A 23,477-nucleotide genomic window follows, 5' to 3' on the forward strand; every position below is an offset into this window, starting at 1 on the left:
GTGTCTGTCTCAATTAGCTACTGAATTTAGACAGTTAATGTCGGGGTTTTGAACATAATCTAAAGGGAGTACTACAAATACATCAAACCTGCAATTTTTACAACCTTTACATTTTATGCTCTTTTAAAAAAAGATTTTTTTTTTATGATTAGTGAAACCCACTGATACCCATTTGTTTTGCATTTTGATGCTCTATACTACATTCTAATTAAAAAGAACACAAAGGTAAGAAAGAAATGTTTTCTAACAGCCTTTATTTTATTTTTTCAGTTTGATACTACCTGTCCAGTTAGCCTTCTAGAAAAAAAAAATTAAAGGAAATTATACAATTATCTAATCCTATATTTTGGTTTAGACTTTAATAGCAGCTCTTAGCTTGGCCGACCTTCCTCTTGGGTTTGTTTGAACATCCTTGGCCTGGGGTGTGAGAACTTTTTTCTGTATAAAAATCCACTTGGAGTTGGATTTTCCATGGGGAGATTCTTGTGTGTCTTCTTTTTTGGAGGGGTTTTTCAGAGCCTGCCTTATCTTCTGCCTTGAGCTAAGATTGTACTTTTCTGTCATGTCTATCCCACGAAGAAAACGTTTGATAATACGATCTTCCAGCGAATGAAAGGAGAGGGCTACGAGGCGACCTCCAGGTTTTAGAAACTTCTCAGCTGTCTTCAGTCCTATAAAGAGTTCGTGGAGCTCATCATTGACAAATATTCGCAGGCCTTGGAAAGTTTTGGTAGCAACGTGTGCGGGTCTCTGAAGCAAATCCTTCCGTGCGTACAGTGCCGATGCTGGAAAAGCACCTGCCACAAATTTTAAAAGGTAGATGTTAGTACCTTATTATTTCTACATCTGGACATCTATGCACTTGATATTAAGCCACTCATGCATGATGACTTTAAAGAAAAGCATACTTAAAAACTCTGAGTAGTGAGCTCCCTTGTTTGTAATATACATTACTGTTTTCTACTTAGAATTCACATCTCGGAATGTAAACCCTATTAAAACATGCTGGCTTATGGTTAAGTGTTGGGGGTTTTTTTCCCTAGAATCTTTTATAGAAATTGCTTCTCCAAATGCATCACAACTTTAAAATACAAAATGATGGCTGAAATCAAGATAAGGGAAAAAAGAAGACGGGCTAGACAAGTCTCACCTTACAGCTCAGGGTAATCAATGTCAGTTCAGTATTTGTGGTTGTGTTCCTTTTAAGGAAAAAAAATTAATATACAATGGACACAATTTTAACTGTTGCTTTCTAGATAAGCATGCATTTCTTCACAGGCAGAGATAAGTGAAGACAATGTCTACCTGGCAATAACTATCTTTCAATGAATTACTTAAAGCTTAAAAGAGGTATCCTTTCTTGGAAATAATAATTGTTGACCACTACTCTTGTGTTTCTTCAAATGTTCACAAAAATACTTTGAGAACTTTAGCAAATGTTGCATTTTCACATGCAGAATGTGTCAAGGTATGGATTTCTCAGATGAAAAATCACCAGATTAAATACTTTTTTATTAGATGCACAAAACTCTGTCTTCCTTTCCCCAAAATTCTTATGAGTTAACCAAGCCTCTGTAGATACTGAAATTTTGATAGAAACTTTAATATATCAATATTTAATATATTTTAGGCTGGAACTTTCGTTACATGAGTACAGAGCAAAAAGCTAGAGAAACCTGATTTGATGGCTCAGAGGGTCTAAAGTGCAAGAATTTTACAAGATCTGCAAAAGCTGAGTAAATTTATAATCTATTATGTAAGTGAGCACAGGAGTCTGGTAAAGATACATTGAATGAATAATGCTGGTACATAACGGAAAGAATTATTTTTCCAAACAAGAGGGCCCATTAAAGACAAGGCAATACAGCTGGTATATATGTATTAAATTTCATGTCAGTGCTAAGCTGACATAGTGAAGCAAGTAAATGCAGTTCATAATCAAGTAATTGATATTCTACATGGTGGAGTAAAAGAAGGGAACATTGTACCTCTGCAACTAGCTGTCTAAATTCACATTTACACAGGTGATTGAAAAAAATTAATAGAGATATCATAATCCAATATGTTGGCACAAAATAATTTATTAGTGGAATTCCTGAGAGTTTTAAAGGCAAGATTTTACTGATGTCAGAAAGCATAAGTGCCTGGTATCACAAACACACAAGTGATCTTAGTGTTCAGCAAAGGGACAGGATAATAATGGGATTTAAAAGTTCGATCATTAACAAAGTTGTTATCATGCTAGCAATGTATCTAAGATATGTTTCTGCATACTTGATTTTCCCAACTACATTCCCAACCCCCTCTGACTTCAACACTAACAGCTCCTAAATTCACTGAAGAGATTCATTGTAGCTGTGGCTGCTTCCTATTCTTATAGTCTGAATCCTTTGAGATAGAAAGTGGCAACAGGATCAATTTCTCCCAACAAACTACTGCGTGGGAATTTGTGGCTTTAAACTGTTTCACAAAACACAGTAAATAGATGCTACCTGTGGGAGATAGGCTTCTCCATCATTTACAAACTCTGGAAAAGTTGCACTAGCTAGTTAATGTAATTTCTGTCTTTGAGAACATAACCTTCTATATTTACTATAAATCATAAAAATGAATACATACTCTTCTTGTAGGAGTCACAAAGCCCATTTTGACAAGAGAGCTAAACTCAAAAGAGGACTCAAAATCACAGAAAGTGAGGTGTCCCAAGAAACGCACTGACACCAAGCTTGCACCAACACGCACAGTATCTGTTTTCGTATTTCTTTACAAACCTATAAATAGATTCTTTGAAAACGGAACCCTTAAAACATCCGTTGACTGCCAGTTGTGTGCGACGAAAACTGTCTCTTAATGCATAACATAAAGGAATGCTGTGCTAAGCAAAACAAACACAACTTTCTTTAAAGGGTCAAATAACAGCTACAAACACCAGTAGCACGCTCAGAACTCTCTGAACAACTATTAAATGAAACAACAAGGTTTAAAAGACCACTCCTGTCATGTTCAGTCTACAAAAACAGTTTTAACTGCAACGAAAAAGCATTGTTACCTTTACAAAACACTGGCTACTACCAAGCTAGTGGGTTAGAAAACAAGGTGTGTTTTTTGATTCTGCCTGTAGTGATCCTGCCCCTTCCCGAACAATTTACAGCTGTGACTCAAAGAGCATCGGTTTTATACATTCAATTTTGGACTCTTACTACCCAGAGCTGGTGTTCACCTCTCAAAGCAGATCCAGAATTTTTAACCACCATATTTTAGCAGTCTAAGTATTTTCTAAAAATACTGCTGGTTTTCTGGGGATGATCCATTTCTGATATTCTAAGAGTATTTTAGCTTCCAAAAGTATCACAGATAAAAATGGAGCTAATCCACAAGAGTACAGCATGTAATTTAGGTACAAAACTGACACTGCTTCTTGATTGGGACCCAACCATAAAAACAGAAACCTGGAATGAGATCCTCTGTTTAAATCTCCACAGCCAATCTCTCAGGAATTTTAGTAAAATACTGAGAGTTTTACCTCCTATGTCAGTAAAGCATCTTTTACTCATCTGAAAAAAACAAGAATGATACGAAGATCTATGACATCCTCGTCTCTAAACTGGAGAGACACAGATTTGATGGACAGACCACTTGGTGCACATGAAACTGGCTGGATGGTCGCACTGAGAACAGTTGCAGCCAATGTCTCCGTACCCAAGTGGAGACTGGTGATAAGAGGCATCCCTCAGGGGGTCAGTGCAGGGACTGGCACTTTAACACCTGTGGTGGCCACATGGACAGTGGCATTGAGTGTAGCCTCAGCAAGTCTGACACCACCACTGAGCTGTGTGCAGGGGTTGACACGCTGGAGTGAAGGAATGACACCCGGATGGACCTTGACAAGCTTGAGATGGGCCCGTGAGAGCCTCATGAAGTTCAACAAGGCCAAGAGCAAGGCCCTGCCCTTGGGTTGGAGCCAACCCAAGCACAAATGAAGGCTGGGCAGCGAATGGATTGAGAGCAGTCCTGAGGAGAAAGACTTGGACATGTTGGCGGATGAGAAGCTTGACATGACCTGGCAACGTGCACTCGCAGCCCAAAAAGTCAAATGTGCCCTGGGCTGCATCCAAAGCACCACGGGCAGCAGGTGGAGGGAGGGAATTCTGCCCCTCTACTCTGCTCTGGTGAGATCCCACCTGGAGCACTGCATCCAGCTCTGGGGACAGGGGCCTGCTGGAGCACGTCCAGAGGAGGCCATGAAGATGCTCAGAGGGCTGAGTATCCTATGAAGACAGATAGAAAGAGTTGGGGCTGTTCAACCTGGAGAAGGCTCCAGGGTGACCTTCCAGCAGCTTTCCAGTACCTAAAGGGGGTTACATGAGAGCTGGAGAGGGACTTTTTACAAGGGCATGCAGTGACAGGACAAGGGGGAGTGGCTTCAAATTGAAAGAGAGTAGGTTTAGATTAGATATCAAGAAGAAATTCTTCACTGGTGAGCATGGTGAAGCACTGGAACACGTTGCCCAGAGAAGTTGTGGAAGCCCCACTCCTGGAAATGTTAAAGGCCAGGCTGGATGGGGCTTTAAGCAACCTGATGTAGTGAAAGGCGTCCCTGCACACGGCATGGGCGCTGAAACTTGGTGACCTTTAAGGTCCCTTCCAGCCCAAAGCATTCCATGATTCTATGATCTACTTCAAAGGGTTTTGTAAAAACATAAATGGACACAGCATGCTGATATCTGGGCAGATTTCCATCAGTCTGATCACAAACACCATTATTTTGCAATTGAAACATTGCATAGATAAACAAAAGAACAACGATACAGAGGCGACCAGCACGACTAGGACACTAACAGGTCTTTGGGAAGTTCTTCTACTTATCCTGCCACGGCTGTTGAGTGCACTGTCTTCCTGCAATAATCTTCTATGACAATTAACTGTGACATTAATTTATTACTGCGAGTTAATTTATCACAAACTGAAAAAAAAAAAAAAATTAAAACCCAGATATATTCAGTAAGTATCATACAACCTTACATGCCTCAGTTGGACATGCACAAAGAGCACTGCAGGTCATATTTAACAGTACAGAATATCAATATTCAGGAAATTTGTAAAGAAATGCAGTCACTTTTTGCAGCTTTATGCAAGTAAATCCTCTAAACTAAAAATCAAACTATTTACAAGTTCAAAGATTTACTAGTCTGTGGTCAGAGACTGGGATTAACTAATAAATGTAATCTGTGGTAGTTATTCCTGTCACTCTGGCCTTCATCATTTTAGTAAAGGCAGTGGATTTTGATCTATGATCCACGGGTGAAAAATTTTCCTATCACTCTTACTCCTCTGGTATAGTCAAATAAAAAGCTATTTATGCTTTCTGCTAAGGCATAATATCTCTCACCTAGCCCTCTCCAATTACCAAGACACTAAAAGAAAATCCTTCCTGGTAACTGGCTGTACAATGTACAAAAACATTCAAAAAAAAAAAAAAATCTGTATGGGAAGTTTGTAAAATGAATTTCATTCATAAAAACATCACGCTTCTGGCTAGATGACTGGCTTGAAATTCCAGTGAGAGAAATTATCATTTTTAGTTTTAGGATGCCTTGATGATACTTACACTTTTAAAAATCTAATAGATTCACATGTTGAAATGTATTGAAATTTTAAAAGCTTGTGAATGAAATTAGCAACATGCTGTGCCTGTCAATATGAACTATTAAAGTCCCCAGAGTGTATGAGAGTGGGAGAGTTTAAAAATTAATTCAGACCGTGCACCTGTTTGCAGGAATTCGTCTGTTGAATTAGCATTGCATTTAATAAGTTTCTGTGACGCAACTAATGTCCTTTTGTCTGGGCTCCCTCAGTACAGTGTTAATTCTCACCCATCTGAAATCCAGGCAATATTACAAATTCCAAACTGATAATTAAAGTCTATAAATGTGAACCAGTCTGAATGAGACTGACTTTAAACATTCAAGTTCTTTTTAAACTTTATAAATTTCTTTAGTATCTCATCATGAACTCCTTTCAAGCTAAGGTCAAACGATGACATGATCTCAAAATGATCTGTTAATAGATTAGGTATCTAAATAATGCTCAGAAAAATTAATTTTTGGACAAAAGTTAATAGATAACAAAGTACATTGCTCACTGAAAAGAAATCAAAATAGATCATCAGATGTACAGGAAAAGCATATCAAAATTACATTTGAAAAATTTTACTATTTTTAAAGTTTTTCTGCACACGGAGTTAAACCTGTTGTTTTCAAATAACTCAATGAGGCACAACAAAAGACCTCAGCAAGCCCTTCATAATCAACTTCCACACATCGATTCGCTGCCCTTCAGTGGAGAACTGCTGCTCTTTAGTATTTACAGAGCGTTCAGCATTGCAGAGAGCTTTGTGGAAATTACAAACAGCCAGCGGAGCTCCACTGTGCTGCAGAAGAGATGCTGTGCACGTGAGTGAACAGAAAACTCCTCCTTTCTCACACGTAAACTGCAGGCTCCACAGCTCGCAGAGATCTTACTTAAATGGATCAGAAGCCTTCTGGAGAACATTTGGAAAAATTAAAAAAAAAAAAAAATAGCCAAATTTTAATCTTTTTTTTCAGGACCTTATGCACTGGCATAGGATGTAGACAGAGAGAGAATTTTCAGGCGCTATGTCAAGATATAGAAAGAATTACTTTCTTCAATTGGAACAAAGGAGAGCAAGAAATCACTTGGATACCTGAGTTAGCCCCAAATTGTTGTAGTCAATCTTGACACACAAATCTATTTATATATTTTTCACAGCTATACCTTACAAGTAGAACTCTTGCTTATGCAAACTTTAGAAATATCTGATTGCTCTGTGTTGTGCAGCTGTGGTTTGTATGGCTGTTTTGTGGATTTTTTTAACTACATCCTCCACTTTTATCTCCCAATCAATTAGCAACAGCAACACACGTTCTAACCTCTTGGGGGGTGGTAGGAAAGACCAGAAGTCTAGCATTCTATAAAAAGAAATTAAATTTTCCAATTTTGGAATCTAGATTCACTGTGATTCTGGTTATCGGCTGGACCTTGAGACAAAAACTAGGGAGCTCTAGAAAATCTGAAGCCACATGTGAAAGAAATATGCACAATACATAAATATCAGATTCTGACACCACCAGAGAAGAAGACATAAATAGCCAGCTTCACTGGACAGATTTTTTGTTTGTTTTCTGATTCCTATATAGGCAAAAATAATGACCCTGTTCTGGAAGATGATCAGGCTTGCATAGAATCTGCAAAATCTAAAATGCAAGATTTTATTATTCTAATTAATATCTTATTTTTTAAAGGACGTGACATTTAACTAATAGGTCATAAATTTTATTCTGGTTAAGTCCTGAATTAGTCAGGGGTTTTTTGGGCTGTGCCACTGAGAGGTTCCTGTAGCTGTGGTCTCTGGCACTTCAGCTCTTGTTTATGTCAATAATTTCACATAAGCATATATATGGATGATAGATGAAATTAATCAAAATACATTACAGTTATCAAAAATTTTGTTGAGGTATAATCAGTTCAAAACCAGATACAATCACCATTGTTCTCCTTTGCTGGATGAATCAAACTAAATTTGGAAGAAGTTCTGTGCAAACGGGGATCAGTGTAACAACCCTAAAATTACTATAATGACTTGCATACTCCAAAAAAAGCAGACAAAACATATATATTTATTGTCTTGGCAGATGTGTGCTGGATTCACTGTTTCGGGTATGTACCCTACCTGATGCATACATGACTAATGTATCAGGAAGCTCTTCAAATACAGCAGAGAATTTAAAATGAGAACAAAAAAGTCCTTCTCATTGTCACAGAAAGTGACCATTAAGTGATGACTCATATGCACCACATTAAACATGAAGGGATCTTTAATCACTGTCTTTTATACACTAGTTTCAGAAGTTACTGAGCTGCTTGTTTACAATGTATAACACATGACATCTTTAACACAGCGATGTGGTTGCTTCAGTCTCAATAGTGGTATGCTGTCTTAATCAACAGCTTTTCAAAAAGCATAAGTTACACATGATAAAGCCTGAAATTATTATTTTGTGAGGTTGATAATGATGATGTTAAAAACGTAAGCTTTATAAAAGACTCACAGTGGTTTATCTCTTTGATTTTTTTTAAATTATTCGCTCCTCATATTTACTGTATTTACAGTAATGGCTTCCAACAGCAAGCACTTCAGGTCCTTTTATCATATCAGCCAAACTTTGGGACTCAGTTGACTGGACATTTTGTTAAAGTGTCCTGACTTCTACAAATCCAAACCTTTTAATTTGTTGGTCATTAAAAGTAAGTGCCTTAAACTTCCAGTTTAAGTAACACTAATTTTTAAGAATACAATAAATTTTTTAGGACTCTTCAGGATACTTATAAAATATTTTACCCTGTTCTTAAGCAAATGTTAAATTTGGATTATCATTTTAAAGGTCTATATTGAAAGTCAGAAATTTAGACTTATTTGTGATGAGATCCAGTGATTTTCATTAACTGGTTAAAAAGAAACAAACATCCTGAGATTATGCATTAGAGTGTTAATGAGCAGGATTTGTGTCTTACATTTTTCCTTGAAAATTTTCACTTGACAACACAAACGTGAAGGTTCTTGATGCCAGCACTGTTCCTGCCTAACTGCATTTTGTTCAGGTTGTTTACAGAGAGAAGCAAGTAAGATGGAGTGTTTCAATAGTCGCTTCAGGCTGATTTAGTTGACATGCACAAGGTGAAGCAAGCCATGTATTGCTTTGCTTTGTGCTTCTGATCCTTTAAAAAGACAGAAATCACTTGATTTCACTCATAATTGGAAACTGCTTTGGTACCTCCCCTCAAAATATTAAAATGCAGAAATTTAAAGCTAAATGAGGTATGACATATCTGATATTTGAAGGTTTGTCAACAGCCAGGATAAAGAACACCCTAGGCTGCTGTCATTCTGCGGTTCAACTTCGTTGGCAAAATGATAAATCGCTCCATGTAAAATCTATTATTAAACTAATTGTCAAACCACAATACAAAAAAAAAAAGAAAAAGAGAAAAAGAGAGCTGACATCAGAGCAGAACAGGCAGGATTAGATCCTGCATGATTTCAAGTACAAATAGATCCCTCTGGGACTCGGGGATTAATATTTTTTTTTTTTCCCTCTCCTCGGCCGCTGCGGAGAATTAATGAGGGTACCTGCAACAATGCTTGCGAGCTGCTGGGTTCTGGTGATGGGGTATATGCTGCGTGCCTGAACGATGGCTGAGGCGATTTTCTTGGCGTGCCTCTCCTCCCCGTACGCTCTGAGGATGGACGCAAGCGCCTGTTGATCCAAAGCGTTCACAACATCGGCGGCAGTGGGCATGTCAGGGTACCTACGCACGAGAGCGGCCAATTAGCCCGCTGACGTCAGCCTTCATTGACAAGGGGTGAAGCTCCATAGCGTTGGGACACAAAGTCAAACACACACACACACACACGGCACACAAGTGCCTTTGAGGTGGCAACCCTGGGAAAACAGCTTGCACCTTTTAAATCCTTTTTTTTTTTCCTCGCCGCTCCAAATGGAGTTTGTTCCTTAACTTCAATTAGAACGGCTTTAGCTTCTAAGTATTATCATGAGCTATGTTTAATAAGGCGACAAGAATATTTCGGTATCGTGCTAAGATGGAAATGCTGTGTGACCTTTTTCTTCAGCCAGCTTTAGAATATAAACTGGCCTCTCACGGGTTCATTTTAGTCACCTTGCATCGTATGTTGTTTTCTAGTTAGAACTGATTTCAAGGACCTTTTCTGCTATGAAAACAATTGCTAATGAAAATAATTAAATCTTACTTTTCACTAAAAGGCATAAGAATTTATATCCACATACTGTTCTGACATAATAGAAATGACCTATACAAATTACAGGAATTATTGCAATTTAAACAGTATAATCTTCACATCTATATATCGAAATCTCTTTAACTTTGCTATTGAAATAGTTCCAAGGTATTTTATGAACATCATCTATGGGTTCACTAATCAGACGAAACATATAAACCACTTAATAAATTCTCTTCTAAAAAGACATGATTTAGCAGAAAATTTTTCAGGCATTTTTTACTCCCCTGCAGTATCTTACAAAAGATAACAAAACTTAGAGGCAAGTAGTATCATAGCAACAACCATAGTGTAAGGCTTTTGTTATGCCTCAGGTACCCTTTGTTCTTATGCTCTTGTTCAATGTATGTTTTCTCATGATGCATCAGGCTTATATTTAAGCCTGGAGTTCAGATTCTTGAAATCTGAGGACTGAATCCCAGGAGGATCACGGGAGCATTTTGCACAAAACCAGAAAAAGCAAGTATCATGAAATTTGCTGCGTTAAGACATAACATTAATGTGGTAAGCCAATTCCTTAGAAATTGGGGCTTCCCATTGGCTCCCTGTGAGCAATGAAAAAAGCAAACGGCACTTCTTAAGACTCCAGGTCCATTAAAACACCAAGAAAAAAACCTGTCATTCTCCCAGTATTGCATCATGCAACAACAGCCAGCATCTATACAAGAGAGATCTTTGGTTGCTCATGTAAAAAGCAAAATGCTTCAGAAATACATCGGCTTGTTTGAAAACGATAACCACTGCATAAGTAGAAATTATCATTCCACCACTGATTTTCATGCTCTTGAAAGTACTTAATACCAATCCAAATAGTTTAAACACAGGTGGTTTATTCAGTAATCGTTAATTTGACAATTAAGTAAACCTGATGTGCCTCCCACACAATGTGAAAGGAAGCTTATGATTTTGCTAAGGGAAGCTTACAATAAATCTATGGGCAGGGAAAACAACATTATACTAGCGTGCTAAAAGCAATGTAGCAATCTGATTTAAAATGGCAGATATAATAGATAGGGGTTTGTTTATTTATTTATTTTAGATTGCATTCCTTTTAGAGAGAAGCAACTGGGTAAGACAGTCATTGCACAAAAGAAGGACACTGCCCCTTTCCTGAGGAAGCAACTGAAACTGCTCCAGTGAAGTTCCCACAAACAGTAAGCGTGGCAGGAAAGGGGCTGCAGTAAGAAATTGTGTGCCTGCAGATCAAGTACAAGCTGAGAAACTGGGGAAATAACAGGCCTCTGAAAGGGAGATGTCCCTGTGACTGTACATCACACACTCCAAAAATGTTAAAATTCAATGGTAGAGGTACACAAAAATGTTACTGGTTTAATTACTCATCACGGGAACTTTCCTCTTATTTCAAAGGAGGCAAAGATGATAACCAGGGCTGAGCACTGAGACGGAAAAAAGCTTTTTGGGAAAAGAAAAAAAGTATACTCGTGCAAAATTGGATGTGGTTTGATGATGGGAATTCTTCAGTTTAAAGGGAAATGAAAAGCACAGGGGTTGCTGAGCAGACAGGTTTTGAGTTTCAAGAAATATTATCATGTACCTGTCACTATCCATCCTCATGTCCAAAGGTCCATCCTTCTGCAGGGAAAAACCTCTTTCGGGTGTATCAAATTGCATGGAAGAACAGCCAGCATCCAGGAGAACTCCATCCAGAGTCCCTGGCTCAACCCCAGACGAGAGTAACAAAGCCTCTGACTGGCTAAACAGTCCTAGAAGAGGTTGAATCTGTTTCCTGTAAGAAAGTAACAAACAAATAACTTTGAGTTTAATTATAACAACACATCTCTCCCCCTTACGTAGCAGGAATTAGATAATAGCACTCAACCTGCCTCAGAAGCAATAGGGCTATTCTCAAAGTAATAGTTCATGTACTTTTCATATGCCAACATTGAAAACTGGTCCAAACCACCCCTCAGTGACTACTTGAGCTTCTTTAACTCTTTACTCCCTTCCTGCTTGATCTCAAAAAAAAATGGAAATCTGACTAAAATTTAATTTTTTCAGTATGCAGGAACTCAAAGGACACCTTTCAGCAGGAATGCCCTGACCACCAAGGTACCTGCCCTGCTAAGCAAGGCCCTCAGTCAAGTGAGGACAAAGTCCAAAAAAAGGAGGAACAGATATTGGGCCTAGAGAAGCAGATAAGATGGAACAGAACCGCACAACCTTGTGGTTAATATTTACCTACCAGGGAAAACATCCCAAGTTCCTGCCATGGGACAAACACCTTCTTAGTGGTATTTGCCATTTTAAAAATGAATGGGCAAATGAGGTGCACTGGATCATAAGCAGGGAAAAACACTTCAGTGTAGTTTGCATTCAGGCACCTAATCACTAGGGAGAGTAGTTTTACATGCCCTTTTGTGCTTAGTGTCCTTTCTTAGATTTAAAATGGTTCTTGCTTAATATTCCCATAACGAGACAGAAAAGTGGCATGGCAAGGGAGAAGATGACAAATCTGCTTCCCCACATGTTCCAGGGGCCGACTGCACTGAGGGTGGCTGGGCACTGGAACAGGCTCCCCAGGGAAGTGGCCACAGCACCAAGGCTGACAGGGCTCAAGAAGCATTTGGACAATGCTCTCAGGCACATGGGGTGACACTTGGGGCTGTTCTGTGCAGGGTCAGGAGTTGGACTTTGATGATCCTTGTGGGTCCCTTCCAACTCAGGATATTCTGCGATTCTATGATCTCTGAGGTGTCCAATGACTTCTTGAGTGTCTAAACCTGGATTTTTGATTTTTGCTTACGTATAAGGTGACTTACAATTATGTATTTTATCTGCCTCTCAAAATCTCAATGAATTTTACAGATGTGAAAAGATTAGCCAATGTGTTGCTGCATTTTTAAGCAGTACCTGCAAAATACAACATATTTCTGTCTCTACCAAGAAGCCACTGCTTCCAGTGGAGACAAACAGCTCCTTTAAAAAGAAGATATTATAAGCCCAACCATATGGAAGAACGTTCAGCCTCACAATGTTCTCCTCGTTAGAGCAGAACTATTGAACGTAGCACAAAACCCAGGAAACAGTGTGAATGAACAAATTCCATGAGGGATATCATGATCACACACACAATTTTGAATTGATTACTGTCCAGCACATAACTGAATACGTCTACTCAGCTTAATAAGAACTGACAGTTCCTGAAAAGCACAATGATCCACTTAACATATTTAAACCAATTTAAGCTACCTAGTTATAGTTTTGAGATTGTATTTCCCCTCAATATAATCAGAGGAATTTTCTTGAAAATCTGTAGCACTTTTTCCAGCTGGGCAGTGTTTCTAACTTTATGGCTCGTGCAAACGAATGAACTTTAAAATTCCATATGTGGGACATGAAAATAAACGAGACCTAGGAAAAAAGGTAAATTGCCATTGTCTGGTTGCCCAGTAGACAGTAATCCATGTCAGCAGCTCTGAACTAGTGCTCTACTGTGCTACCAACATATCTGAAAAACTATTCTGAAAAATATTTATTTACTGTGAGACGTTTTATTACATTTCTTTAAAACGGTCACAAGTATGTGGATAACTAAGATGTTTGGGACAGCTTTTGATCTGTGGCCTGCCAAACTTTTGTGATTAGAAAAACCTAATTAAAAAAGAAGAATACTTGAAGTAAGTTGAAATTTACTCTTCGGTAGAGAGATGCTTCAGCTGGAAAATATTTTGGAGTTTGCAAATGTTTTGGAGATTGAAAGATAATTAGGCTGACATTTTGATGTCATACTTTCAGCTGTGTGAAATTATAGCTTCTGTACATAAGGTGTTTTGTTATACACTGCCTTGTGTGTACCAATAGTGCATATAGGCATCTTGGTGAATATAATTCCTTACTAAAACCAGATGGTTTTCATGAGTTTATAATGACTATATCACAATGGTCAGGCCAGTTCTCTGAATTCCTATTTCTCTGTGGAACAGAAGACACAATTTTAAGCATCTTGGCTATCTCATACACTTCAATTAATCAAACCAAGTACACAACTATGAAAGATTTATTACCTTATGAAAGGAAATACAAATACCAACTCTTTTTTAGACAGGATAGTAACAATGATGATAATGATGACAAGGACTAATCTATTAGATTATAAGCATGACACACATTTATTTAAAGTAAAATATTTTACCAAGCATTCAGAACACATATTAGAACATAATAAAACTCTTTTCTAGCCTACCACTCTTTATGCCTATGTCCAAATAAAAACTGCCTCTTACACACATGATTTCCTCTAAAAATTCCTACTTCAGCCTCAACTTCCTTTTGCCTTCAGGTTTTTAGTTACATCATCTGTAAATTCGCTTTACAGAATAACCTCAAATAAATAATAAATGATAAACTGTTAAATAATAAACTACGTTGAAAAAAAAAATTTTATTTCCTAGAGTCACATGCCTTCTGCTCTACCCAGGTATGCAGAATTCATTCCACCTTCTTTTTCCAGTGTTTTCTTTGGGCAAAAGAAGATTTATGTTCTATGACCACACTTACCGAGGGTGAAAATCTGTTATAGAGAGCACTGTAATCATTTTAGGCAATCTTTGAAGGTTACAATCTAACTAAATCCAATTGTCTTGCTTAGGAGAAAATATTTAAACTTAGTACTTGAACAGCACTTTACATATTCAGAATATTTTAGAAACGTAAAACAACTGCAAAGAACTTTTAGCTTCTCTCTTATAAATGGAGAAACAAAATTTGCAGGGTTTAATATTTAATGACTTGAAGATACCGATGCAGAAATCTAAGGCAATTTCAGAGATTATGGTCTGAGGATGTAAAAAAGCAGAAAATTCCTGTCATGTTAGCTCTCATTTGGGGTGTGCCTGTATGGGGTAATAGCATGGTAATTGTTTGATAAATTCCCAACTGCTACAGACAAGCAATCTCTAACTTCTCAATATATTCAACATGCTCGCTCCCTCTTCATTAATCTTGACATTCTACAAGAAAACATTATCTAAGGTTTTAAAAGAACACTGGGAACATGGACAATACAGCCCATTTTATGAAGAATAAAAAGTTATTTCAGCTGCTACATACGTTGTTGGGGCCTTAATACATTTTCTTGCACAGCAACTTCAAAAGCTTGCAGAATCCTTGGAAAATAACACAGTTGGAAAACAAACAGAATGTTGGGTTCAGGGCCCTTTGTTCAGGTCATAACACAGTATTTTATTATATTTTACTATGACACATAGCACAGTAATTCTGCTAGACAGCACTCCATCCACACTTCTCAACTATATGAAAGAGCAGAATGACAAAGAGTTCAAAGTCTCCTAAAGTATTTCAGACTCTACAGATTTCAGTTAATCTCTGGTTTTTACATCCCTTTATAAAAATATTTATTTTTTATTTTACTAAGTTGAGAGGGATAAACACAGGAAAAAATTAAAGCTGAACATAGCTTCTACAAAACAAACAAAATCTTTTGTCTCATCTAATTTTTCTCCATTGTCACAGAGACTGATGTGACATCAATCATTCCGGTAATTTCACAGAAATGTGTGATTATGCTTTTGATGGTGCTTTAGCATTTTTTTATGTTTATATAATAATACTTGCTCTTGATCTTTCTTGATCTATGTATGAATACATAGAAAGTCATGATGACGACGTGCCAACAGTGAAAACCACCTCCCACTCAACCAGAATCAATGGTTTCTTCGAGAGAATCGAAAAAAAAAAAAAAGTTTTTCAGCTAACTCTTGCCACTGCACATCAAACAAGGAGACCAACCTGGTGCTTTGATTCTCTGCTGAGACTCCATCAGGGGTGCCAAGTAGCACCAGCTGCAACGAGGATATTGGTGCAGACTGGGTTTGATGTCACTGACTCACCCCACCCGGGTCATTCTACAGCTGTCAGAGAGCTGCAGCTTTCACTCACGGCTGCACTGCTTCAGGCACACCCAGGAGCAAAATACCAAGGACCCTGGTTGTAAATCCCTGGAACTTTCAGCATCCTACCTGGAAATTGTTGGGAGTGTTATCCTGCCTCAGTGTAACACCCATCTCAGAAAACGTACCTGGGTGTTCTGTAAAAAGTTCTAAATTACCTTTGTCAAATGGAAAACTGGCATGGGCTTCGTGCTTGCAAAGGGAAAAAGTAAAATCAAAAACTGTAACGTCTATCAACTTATAAATGAACCCTGTCATTACATTCCTAGATTTATTAAAAAAAATTAATGACAGATCTTAAAAAAGCCCAATTCAGTCTAGGCTGGGTTTTGTGCTACAAAACTACAAACTCGAATCTCAGCCACTGATTAACAAAGACCTGAAAAAAAGGAAGAAGAACACGTAAAAAGCAATTTCCATAGAACCAAGTTAATATTTTCAAATTTGAGGGCTATAATAATAATTTTACTCTGTGTGTTGGGATCACAGAAACGTGATTATAGGTATTTTTAAACTGGTAAACATTTACTTACCATGTATTCCCACTCAAGAGTAGGGAACACTTAAAAGGTATGCATACATTTGAAGGCTCAAATACTTCTCTGCATATAACTTGAAGACATCACAACAAAAAAAACCCAAACAAACCCCCCTTTTTGTATTGACCTGTAGAACACTAAACACCTTACACTGTCAGAACTGCTATCCCAAAAGTGAAAATGCTCGCCTTTCTCTGTCTCCTCCTGCCAACTGTCTACCTCTCTCACACAAACCCTTATGAAACTAGTTACTTCCTGTTTCAACTGTTCTTCTCTAGCTCCCAGGAAAACTTCCTCTCCTCATTACTCTATAAAACGATGCAATCCTTTACTGCTCACATGTCATTGACTCCAAACCCCCCAAACTGTTTCTAACAACCTCTCAAGTGTACCTGTGAGATATGTCAGGATGGCTCAAAACAGATTGCTCATTACTTTAATGTTCATTTTTACTTCTGTATGAAATATGCACTCCACTATTCTGTCCACTAGCACAATTTCTATGTTAAAAACTGCTGCAGGAACTATAAACACCGTTTCAGCTGAAGGAAAAGATACAATTTTTTAACCAATAGCACAAGTATCACAGATGACTTCCACTGAGCACCTCCAAAATCTTACCGTATTAGACACCTTCCACAGCAGGTATGTTAAATCCCATCAAAAACAAATATGAAAATTTAAGTTCCTAACGAACAATGTTTTCTGCTAAATTACAGATTAAGAATGCAACTGTTTTCCCTTTGGTGGGAAAAGAGAACACTAACAGAGTAAGGCTAGCGATCGTTGAGGCAAATTTCAAAATTACACGCCCCACCAAAATTTTGAGCAAAGGTATTTTGAAGTTTCGTAAGTCACACAAAGCTTTGCTGCATAAATGAGAGCAACTGATATTCTTTTATGCAATTGCGACTAGCCAGAGTTAAAATCCTTGTTATAAAATATGTAATATTGTTAGGCATGCCATCTTTATTACATAATATACGCAGAATATGTAATATGCTGTCATCGTTCAGACGTGCAAAAAACCCAAGTGATCAGAATGATTTGCTTGTTGTTCATAAGACATAACAGTTCAGAGGGTAAGACAACATCCTCAGAAGAGTCATAGATATTTCTCTGACTTTACCTTGACCCATCTGGGGATTTCACTTTAAGGTACATGTTAGTTTAGCCTTCACAGCAATAGGACAGCCCAGTCTTAGAAGGATCAGCAGGCACAAGCAAGAACAGCTGAATACACGTGTTGTTACCTCAGCACTACCAAACATCCATCCTCAGCTTCACTACCACTGATTTTCACTGCCCTGTCAGAACCAGGATGTATGTATTACATACACCAATGAATCTGCCTGTTATTTCACCTCTATTACTTTAACAATTAGTGCAAGAAGTTTTGTTGGACTTGTGGCGTTTCCACTGATGGTTTGCACCATCACGGTGAATGTTCAACTCATCATTCAAGTTCTAAGATTATTTTTCACTGTAAGAAAAGATAGCAAAGCAACTTTTCTTAGAGTTCATAAATCTTAATAATTATATGCTTATTCTTTCTCTATCAACATCTTAACAGATATGTTTATCAAAACTGCCCCTCCATTCCCCAACAACCCACATAAAAATTGATACTTTCACTAAAGACATAATGGTATTTCACTGAACTCAAAAGAAGTGTTGCTACTGGCCTTAGAAGAAAGAAAGGTTCTGTCTAAATCAGTTGCCAAAACCCAGGAGATTTCAGAAAGAAATTCTGGATATACACCAGCAAGTCAAAAACTACAAATTGATATCAGGAACACAACAGCTGTGTATAAACATGTTTCAGCCCATGAATATAAGAATACTAAAATTTGTAGCAACAATCATCACAGATAGATTTTTTTTCAACATGAAGGGAAGAAGTAGATCACAACAGTTTTTCCCAGTATTAGCACCCAGTCTCAGAGGAATCTGAAATTATATTGAGGGTTGCAAACCGGGGACAAGGCACACAAACAGATTTATCATGCAATCAGCTTTACTAATCAATTACTGATTGGTTGTGATCAGCTATGTATAACGACCAAAATACCATATATGAAATATTACAGTTTAAAAAGACAAGAACTTGTCTCTCCTGTATATTAAACAAACAGAACAGCATACTTTCTCTAATAACTGCTTTCCCACCCTGCAACATTTTGGTTTCTGCTGTCTGAATATATTTCTACCTTACCTAAATGAGTAATTAATTATTCTCCCTTTGACAAACTATTTCCTTGTTTGAAACAGTAGTTAAATCTTAGAACACTGAGGGTAAATATATCGAGCATCAAGAATTTATTACAAATTAAACAAGGATCTTTTTCTTCCTTTCTGTCATTCTTATCTAAGCTCTGTCATTGAAGAACATGTCTACGTTCTTAACTGACTCCCACCTTAAGCATTAAACTGTCTGCCCATCACTGGCACAGCATCACATCTCCCAGTTACATGCTCCTAATTGTGGGAAGGAGAAATAGGAGAAGCAGAACACAAGAGGAATGCAAATAAGGGCAGAAATTAAGTAGGGGCATCACTCAGCTAAAAATTACAAAAGCCACAAAATTTTGCTCGCTCTTCTGTATCTTTGCTTGTACCAGGTCTTACCCTTTTTGAGACAAGGAAACAAGAACTGTGTATAAAATTAAAAATACAATCACGTCATGCTTTTAAATGACGGGCTAACATTCATTATTTTGTTCTCTATTTCTTTCCTGGTAGTTTTTAGCATGCTCTTCTAACTACCAGCATTAAGTTTTCAAAGAACAAGCCCACTATTTCATTACTCACTAGTCAGCTCATAGCCTACATAAATAAACTTAACATCTTTTTTGCCATTTCACTTTATACTTAACTATATGACTTTTCATCTGCTGCTTTGTAAGGTTCTACAGTTCTTCAGATTAAATCTGCATTTTTGCTGTATTAGGTAACATAGCCTAATCAACAATCAGCAGCAATTATGCCAGCAATTTACTGTCTTATTTAGATCATTTATGAATAAATAAGTTGCATGCCCTACTCACATATCCTTGTGGTACTTCACTGGTGAGCTCACTGATTTGAAATGAGATCAGTGGCCCCAAAAACCAGGCAGAAAAACCTACACCAGAAGACTGTTTTGCTTCTACTACCCATTCTTTACACAACTTTACCCTGTTAAATCCCACTTGTCACTTCTGTATTTACAAACTGCAAAAATTTGTTTGACATTAAAAAGCACTTATAATCGAAATTAAATCTATATTTGTTTCTCATAACATTGCAATCCATTCCTGGAAAGAAAGTAATGTGCTTAATCCTACTAAAGATTATAACATTTATACACATATTTAAAATGGAGTATTTTACTGGTTCATCAAATCAAAACCTCAAGAAAGTCATGATTTTCAAATACTGCAGATGAAAAGTTAGGCACATCCCTTAAGATAACAGACCTTAGTTACACTGGTAAGCATTAAACTCTGAAAAACTACTAAAGTTCCACAAAGGAATAAAATATTAACAACTGTAAGAATGCTGATGATTTAAAATGCTGTCTTAAAACACAGTTCAGCAGCAATTCACTTTCCCAGCGACCTTGACCTTTTTTCTAGTTTAAAAATTTCAATTTCCGTAAGCAATCATAAAAATAAAACTAGTTTGTTTAGGAACCATTAACATCTTGCTGCTCTGTAGACACCACCTTGTTAAGCATCCATGTAGAATCACACGGACAATTCTATATTAAATTCTAATTTCGTTACCTCACCTTGTAATAAAATTGGAGAAATTTAAATTAATTTCACCACTGACAATCTTTCCTGACAATCAGTGTTTTCTGTACTGACTTTTTTACTTCATACAAGTCATGAGATGCTGCATTCAAATGGACTTCCCTCTGATGTAATGAACATCCAGAAATTATGCAAATTATCTTTTAAGTATAAGAAATAATAATTAATGGTTTTAGTGAAATACTCTAGTTTCAACAATGTATTTTTAAATGCATAGAGACTACATGCACAGTCTAATTATTTGCCACTGCAGATGACAACACAAGGTCTGAAGTTGTAAGTATTTGGAGAAGTAAGAGAACATTTAACTGAATAATGTTTGGCCCTGAAAGCATACACTCAGTTTTAAATTACTGCTCTGGTTCTCTCTGCTGGGATAATATATACAATTGAGATAAATAAAAAATTAAAAAAAAAAAATCAAACAAACAGAAAACTGCCCCATTTGTGAAACAAGACAACATCCAGAGGTAAAAATAGAAAAAGCAGTGACTTGGTTCCACCAAATATGAAAGTTAACCAAACTGGTACATAATCAACAGTTAAAAAAATATCATATAGAAGAAATAATATGGAAGTGTACAAATGTGACTGGCAGGCTATGAGAACAGAAGCTGTTGCAAAGCTCCCTTTAAACTATGACAAAACATGATCCTTACAAACCCACAAGCAAAAAAGTATTTGCAGTCAAGTTTCTAAGCTAGAAGAGGCAATGTCAATCAAGTCAAATTTGTTGCATGTCCTTCAGGAAAGGATGACAAAGTTCCTACAAAAAGGACCCAAGAGAAATGGGGTGAGTTCAACAGCATCACGTGTGAAATGATGTACTGAAGGCCTGAATAAAAACCTTGCACAAGCTGGGATCTCATCATCTGGGAACAACCACGAAGAAAGGGAACGTGAACTTTTACTTGACCACAAAATGAACAGTGAACAGTAGCAGGAACACAGCCGTGGAAAGGGAAACAAAACCCTACAATAAATCAGAAGTCCAAACTGGAACAGAAAAGTATGAATGGTAAGATGTTATCCAGAGCCTCATCTAAAAGAGAACAACTCAAAGGGGAACTGGCACAGAGAAGCTCAAATAGGATGAGTAGAAGTGAGAGTTATTATTATGAGATGAGAGTATAAAAAAAACACCCAGACTTGTTTTGCATACAAAAAAGAAGGTCAAGAATAGATGTTAATATTCTACAGCAAGTATTTTAAATGCCAAGGAGAGAAAAGAGCTAATAGATATTAATAAACTATTAGTTAATTTTAGTCAACTAAAATTAAATTAGGTAACTACTTTAACTGGAAATTTAAAGAAAGTTTAATATATAATGAAAGATTAGACTCTAGAATAGCTTGAACACTGCATATAGAACTCCTAATTACTTTTAAGATAGAGCACAGTGAGGGAGATTAAATTATCCAGTGGCTTGTAATACCATGCAATTGGATTCAGTGATATAGAAGTCTCTCATAGCATGTTTATATTTGAACAGTGATTGTAATTCTCCATTGAAAAGTTCACCCTGAAAATGTTTACATAAACTTATCAAGACATATACACATTACACATTTTACATGTGTATAAACATACTCCAACCTAAGAATAACTTACCCCTTAGGTATAAACTATTCATTTTATTTTTAGAAAACCCTAAACTGAATGCATAAATACAACATTGGCACTGAAAAAGCTTCTTTCTTTTAATTTTTCCCAAAGTGCTTGCTGGGGATTTTTTAACCAAGTATAACTGGTATTGACTAGGAACTGCTATTTTTCTGATAGCAAACTTAAAAAAGACACTGCTCTCAGATAAGATTATTCTTAGGTTTTGTTTTTTTGTTTGGTTTTTTTTTTTTAATTCAGAAGATAAGAAAGCAACTCCCAAAACTTTTGCTGCCACAAAAGGGTGATTAGGATCCCGAGGTCAACAACTTTTGATCACTACTGAAGGAGAAGTTCAGTGTCTGTGTTTCCACAGAGAGCAATAAAATAGTCTAAAGGCATTAAATTAATGCAATATAAAAGGAGAGTTTTGCAATACACTAAAAAGAAACCCCCAAACAAATCCAACTTACTCCAGTGGTATTTTAAGTATATTTCTATCCATCTAGAAAAAAGGAGAATGAGCATATCTAAAAAGAACATTTTAACCTTTTGCTCCACGGCTTGGAACTTTGTAGGCTGTATTTCTCTATGTTTATGAGCAGTTTTTCATCTGTTTAGCAGCTGATTCCTCAATCAGACAAGTACTTTCTTTTGTATTACCAGCTTTATCAAAGGCTAAGATCTTATAAGTAAAGTAATTACAGGTACTTTCCACATCAAGAAGAACCCTTTGAGAGGCCAGAAAATACACAACACGATCTTGACAGCCTTCAGAAAACAAGTACAGTCTACTTAGGCATTTATTGAAACTGAAGTTTCCCAGAACTGGGATTAGGCAAGAGCCCATTTGATCCACAAATCTTCAGACTGTTATGGAGAATGTTTTTTTTTGAAGTGCCAGGAATCACAGAACCAGACAATAATTTGCAAAAGAGACCTCCAGAGATCTAGTCCTGCCCCCTGCTCAGTGCAGGTCTAATCAGATGGGTTGCTCAAGGCCAGGTCCAGTTGAGCCTTGAACACCTCCAAAGATGTTCCACAAGCTCTCCAGGCAACCTGTTCCAGTACTACCACCCATATGGCAATTTTTTTCCCTACAACATCCAATTGGAATTTCCTGCCTTTTAACTTGTGTCTCAGAAACTCCAAAAGACTCCAGATCTTTGGCAGCCCTTCGGGCAGGTGAAAAGCTTTAGTGCAAATTCTTCGTAAAGTTGGTAAAGGGTTTTAAATTATTAAAGTCTTCAAGAATAGTATAGACCACTGATGCAGTTTTTAATTTTTTTTCCCCGCAGAATTATCAGGACAAACTTGAAATTAAGACATAGCAACTGTGCATATAATCCAATTATAAAACAAGTGTAGTTTGACACACCTCTGAAGATTCATTCTTGGTTAAGTTTTGTCACACAGAAAACTAAACAATTACTCCTTAGTTATTTACATATTTACTACAAGCAGGCTCATTTTCCATATCAGGCTGGTAACATATGACTTCGAGTTTTTGATGCTGGATTCTTGGCAGGATATAAAATAATTGCTCATCGTTACCTGATGACATGAAAAATGTAAGAATCAAGCTGTAAACACAAGCTGGTTTACAGTTCAGTATTTTTGCACATTCTCAAAATTGCTGATTTTTCGGTTATAACATGGTTTCCCTTTGGAAGTGTCAGTAAATGGAATTTCATAGCTCTCCATTTCCTGCAG

At 37.0% G+C, this 23,477-nt stretch overlaps 1 protein-coding gene across 1 annotated transcript in view; it reads right to left on the minus strand.

Annotated features, from left to right (window-relative positions):
- Positions 1-237: 237 nt before the first annotated feature.
- The window catches only part of METTL15 (methyltransferase like 15), a 90,173-nt gene continuing 66,933 nt past the window's right edge, over positions 238-23,477 (minus strand). Inside the window, 3 exon segments of the mRNA XM_039390499.1 lie at positions 238-797; positions 9,209-9,387; positions 11,451-11,642. Of these exon segments, the coding sequence (XP_039246433.1) occupies positions 352-797; positions 9,209-9,387; positions 11,451-11,642 (817 nt within the window). The 3' untranslated portion in view covers positions 238-351.

Source organism: Pipra filicauda, unplaced genomic scaffold, assembly GCF_003945595.2.
Source record: "Pipra filicauda isolate LSUMZ 115617 unplaced genomic scaffold, ASM394559v2 scaffold82_size2718185_pilon, whole genome shotgun sequence".
NCBI lineage: Eukaryota > Metazoa > Chordata > Aves > Passeriformes > Pipridae > Pipra > Pipra filicauda.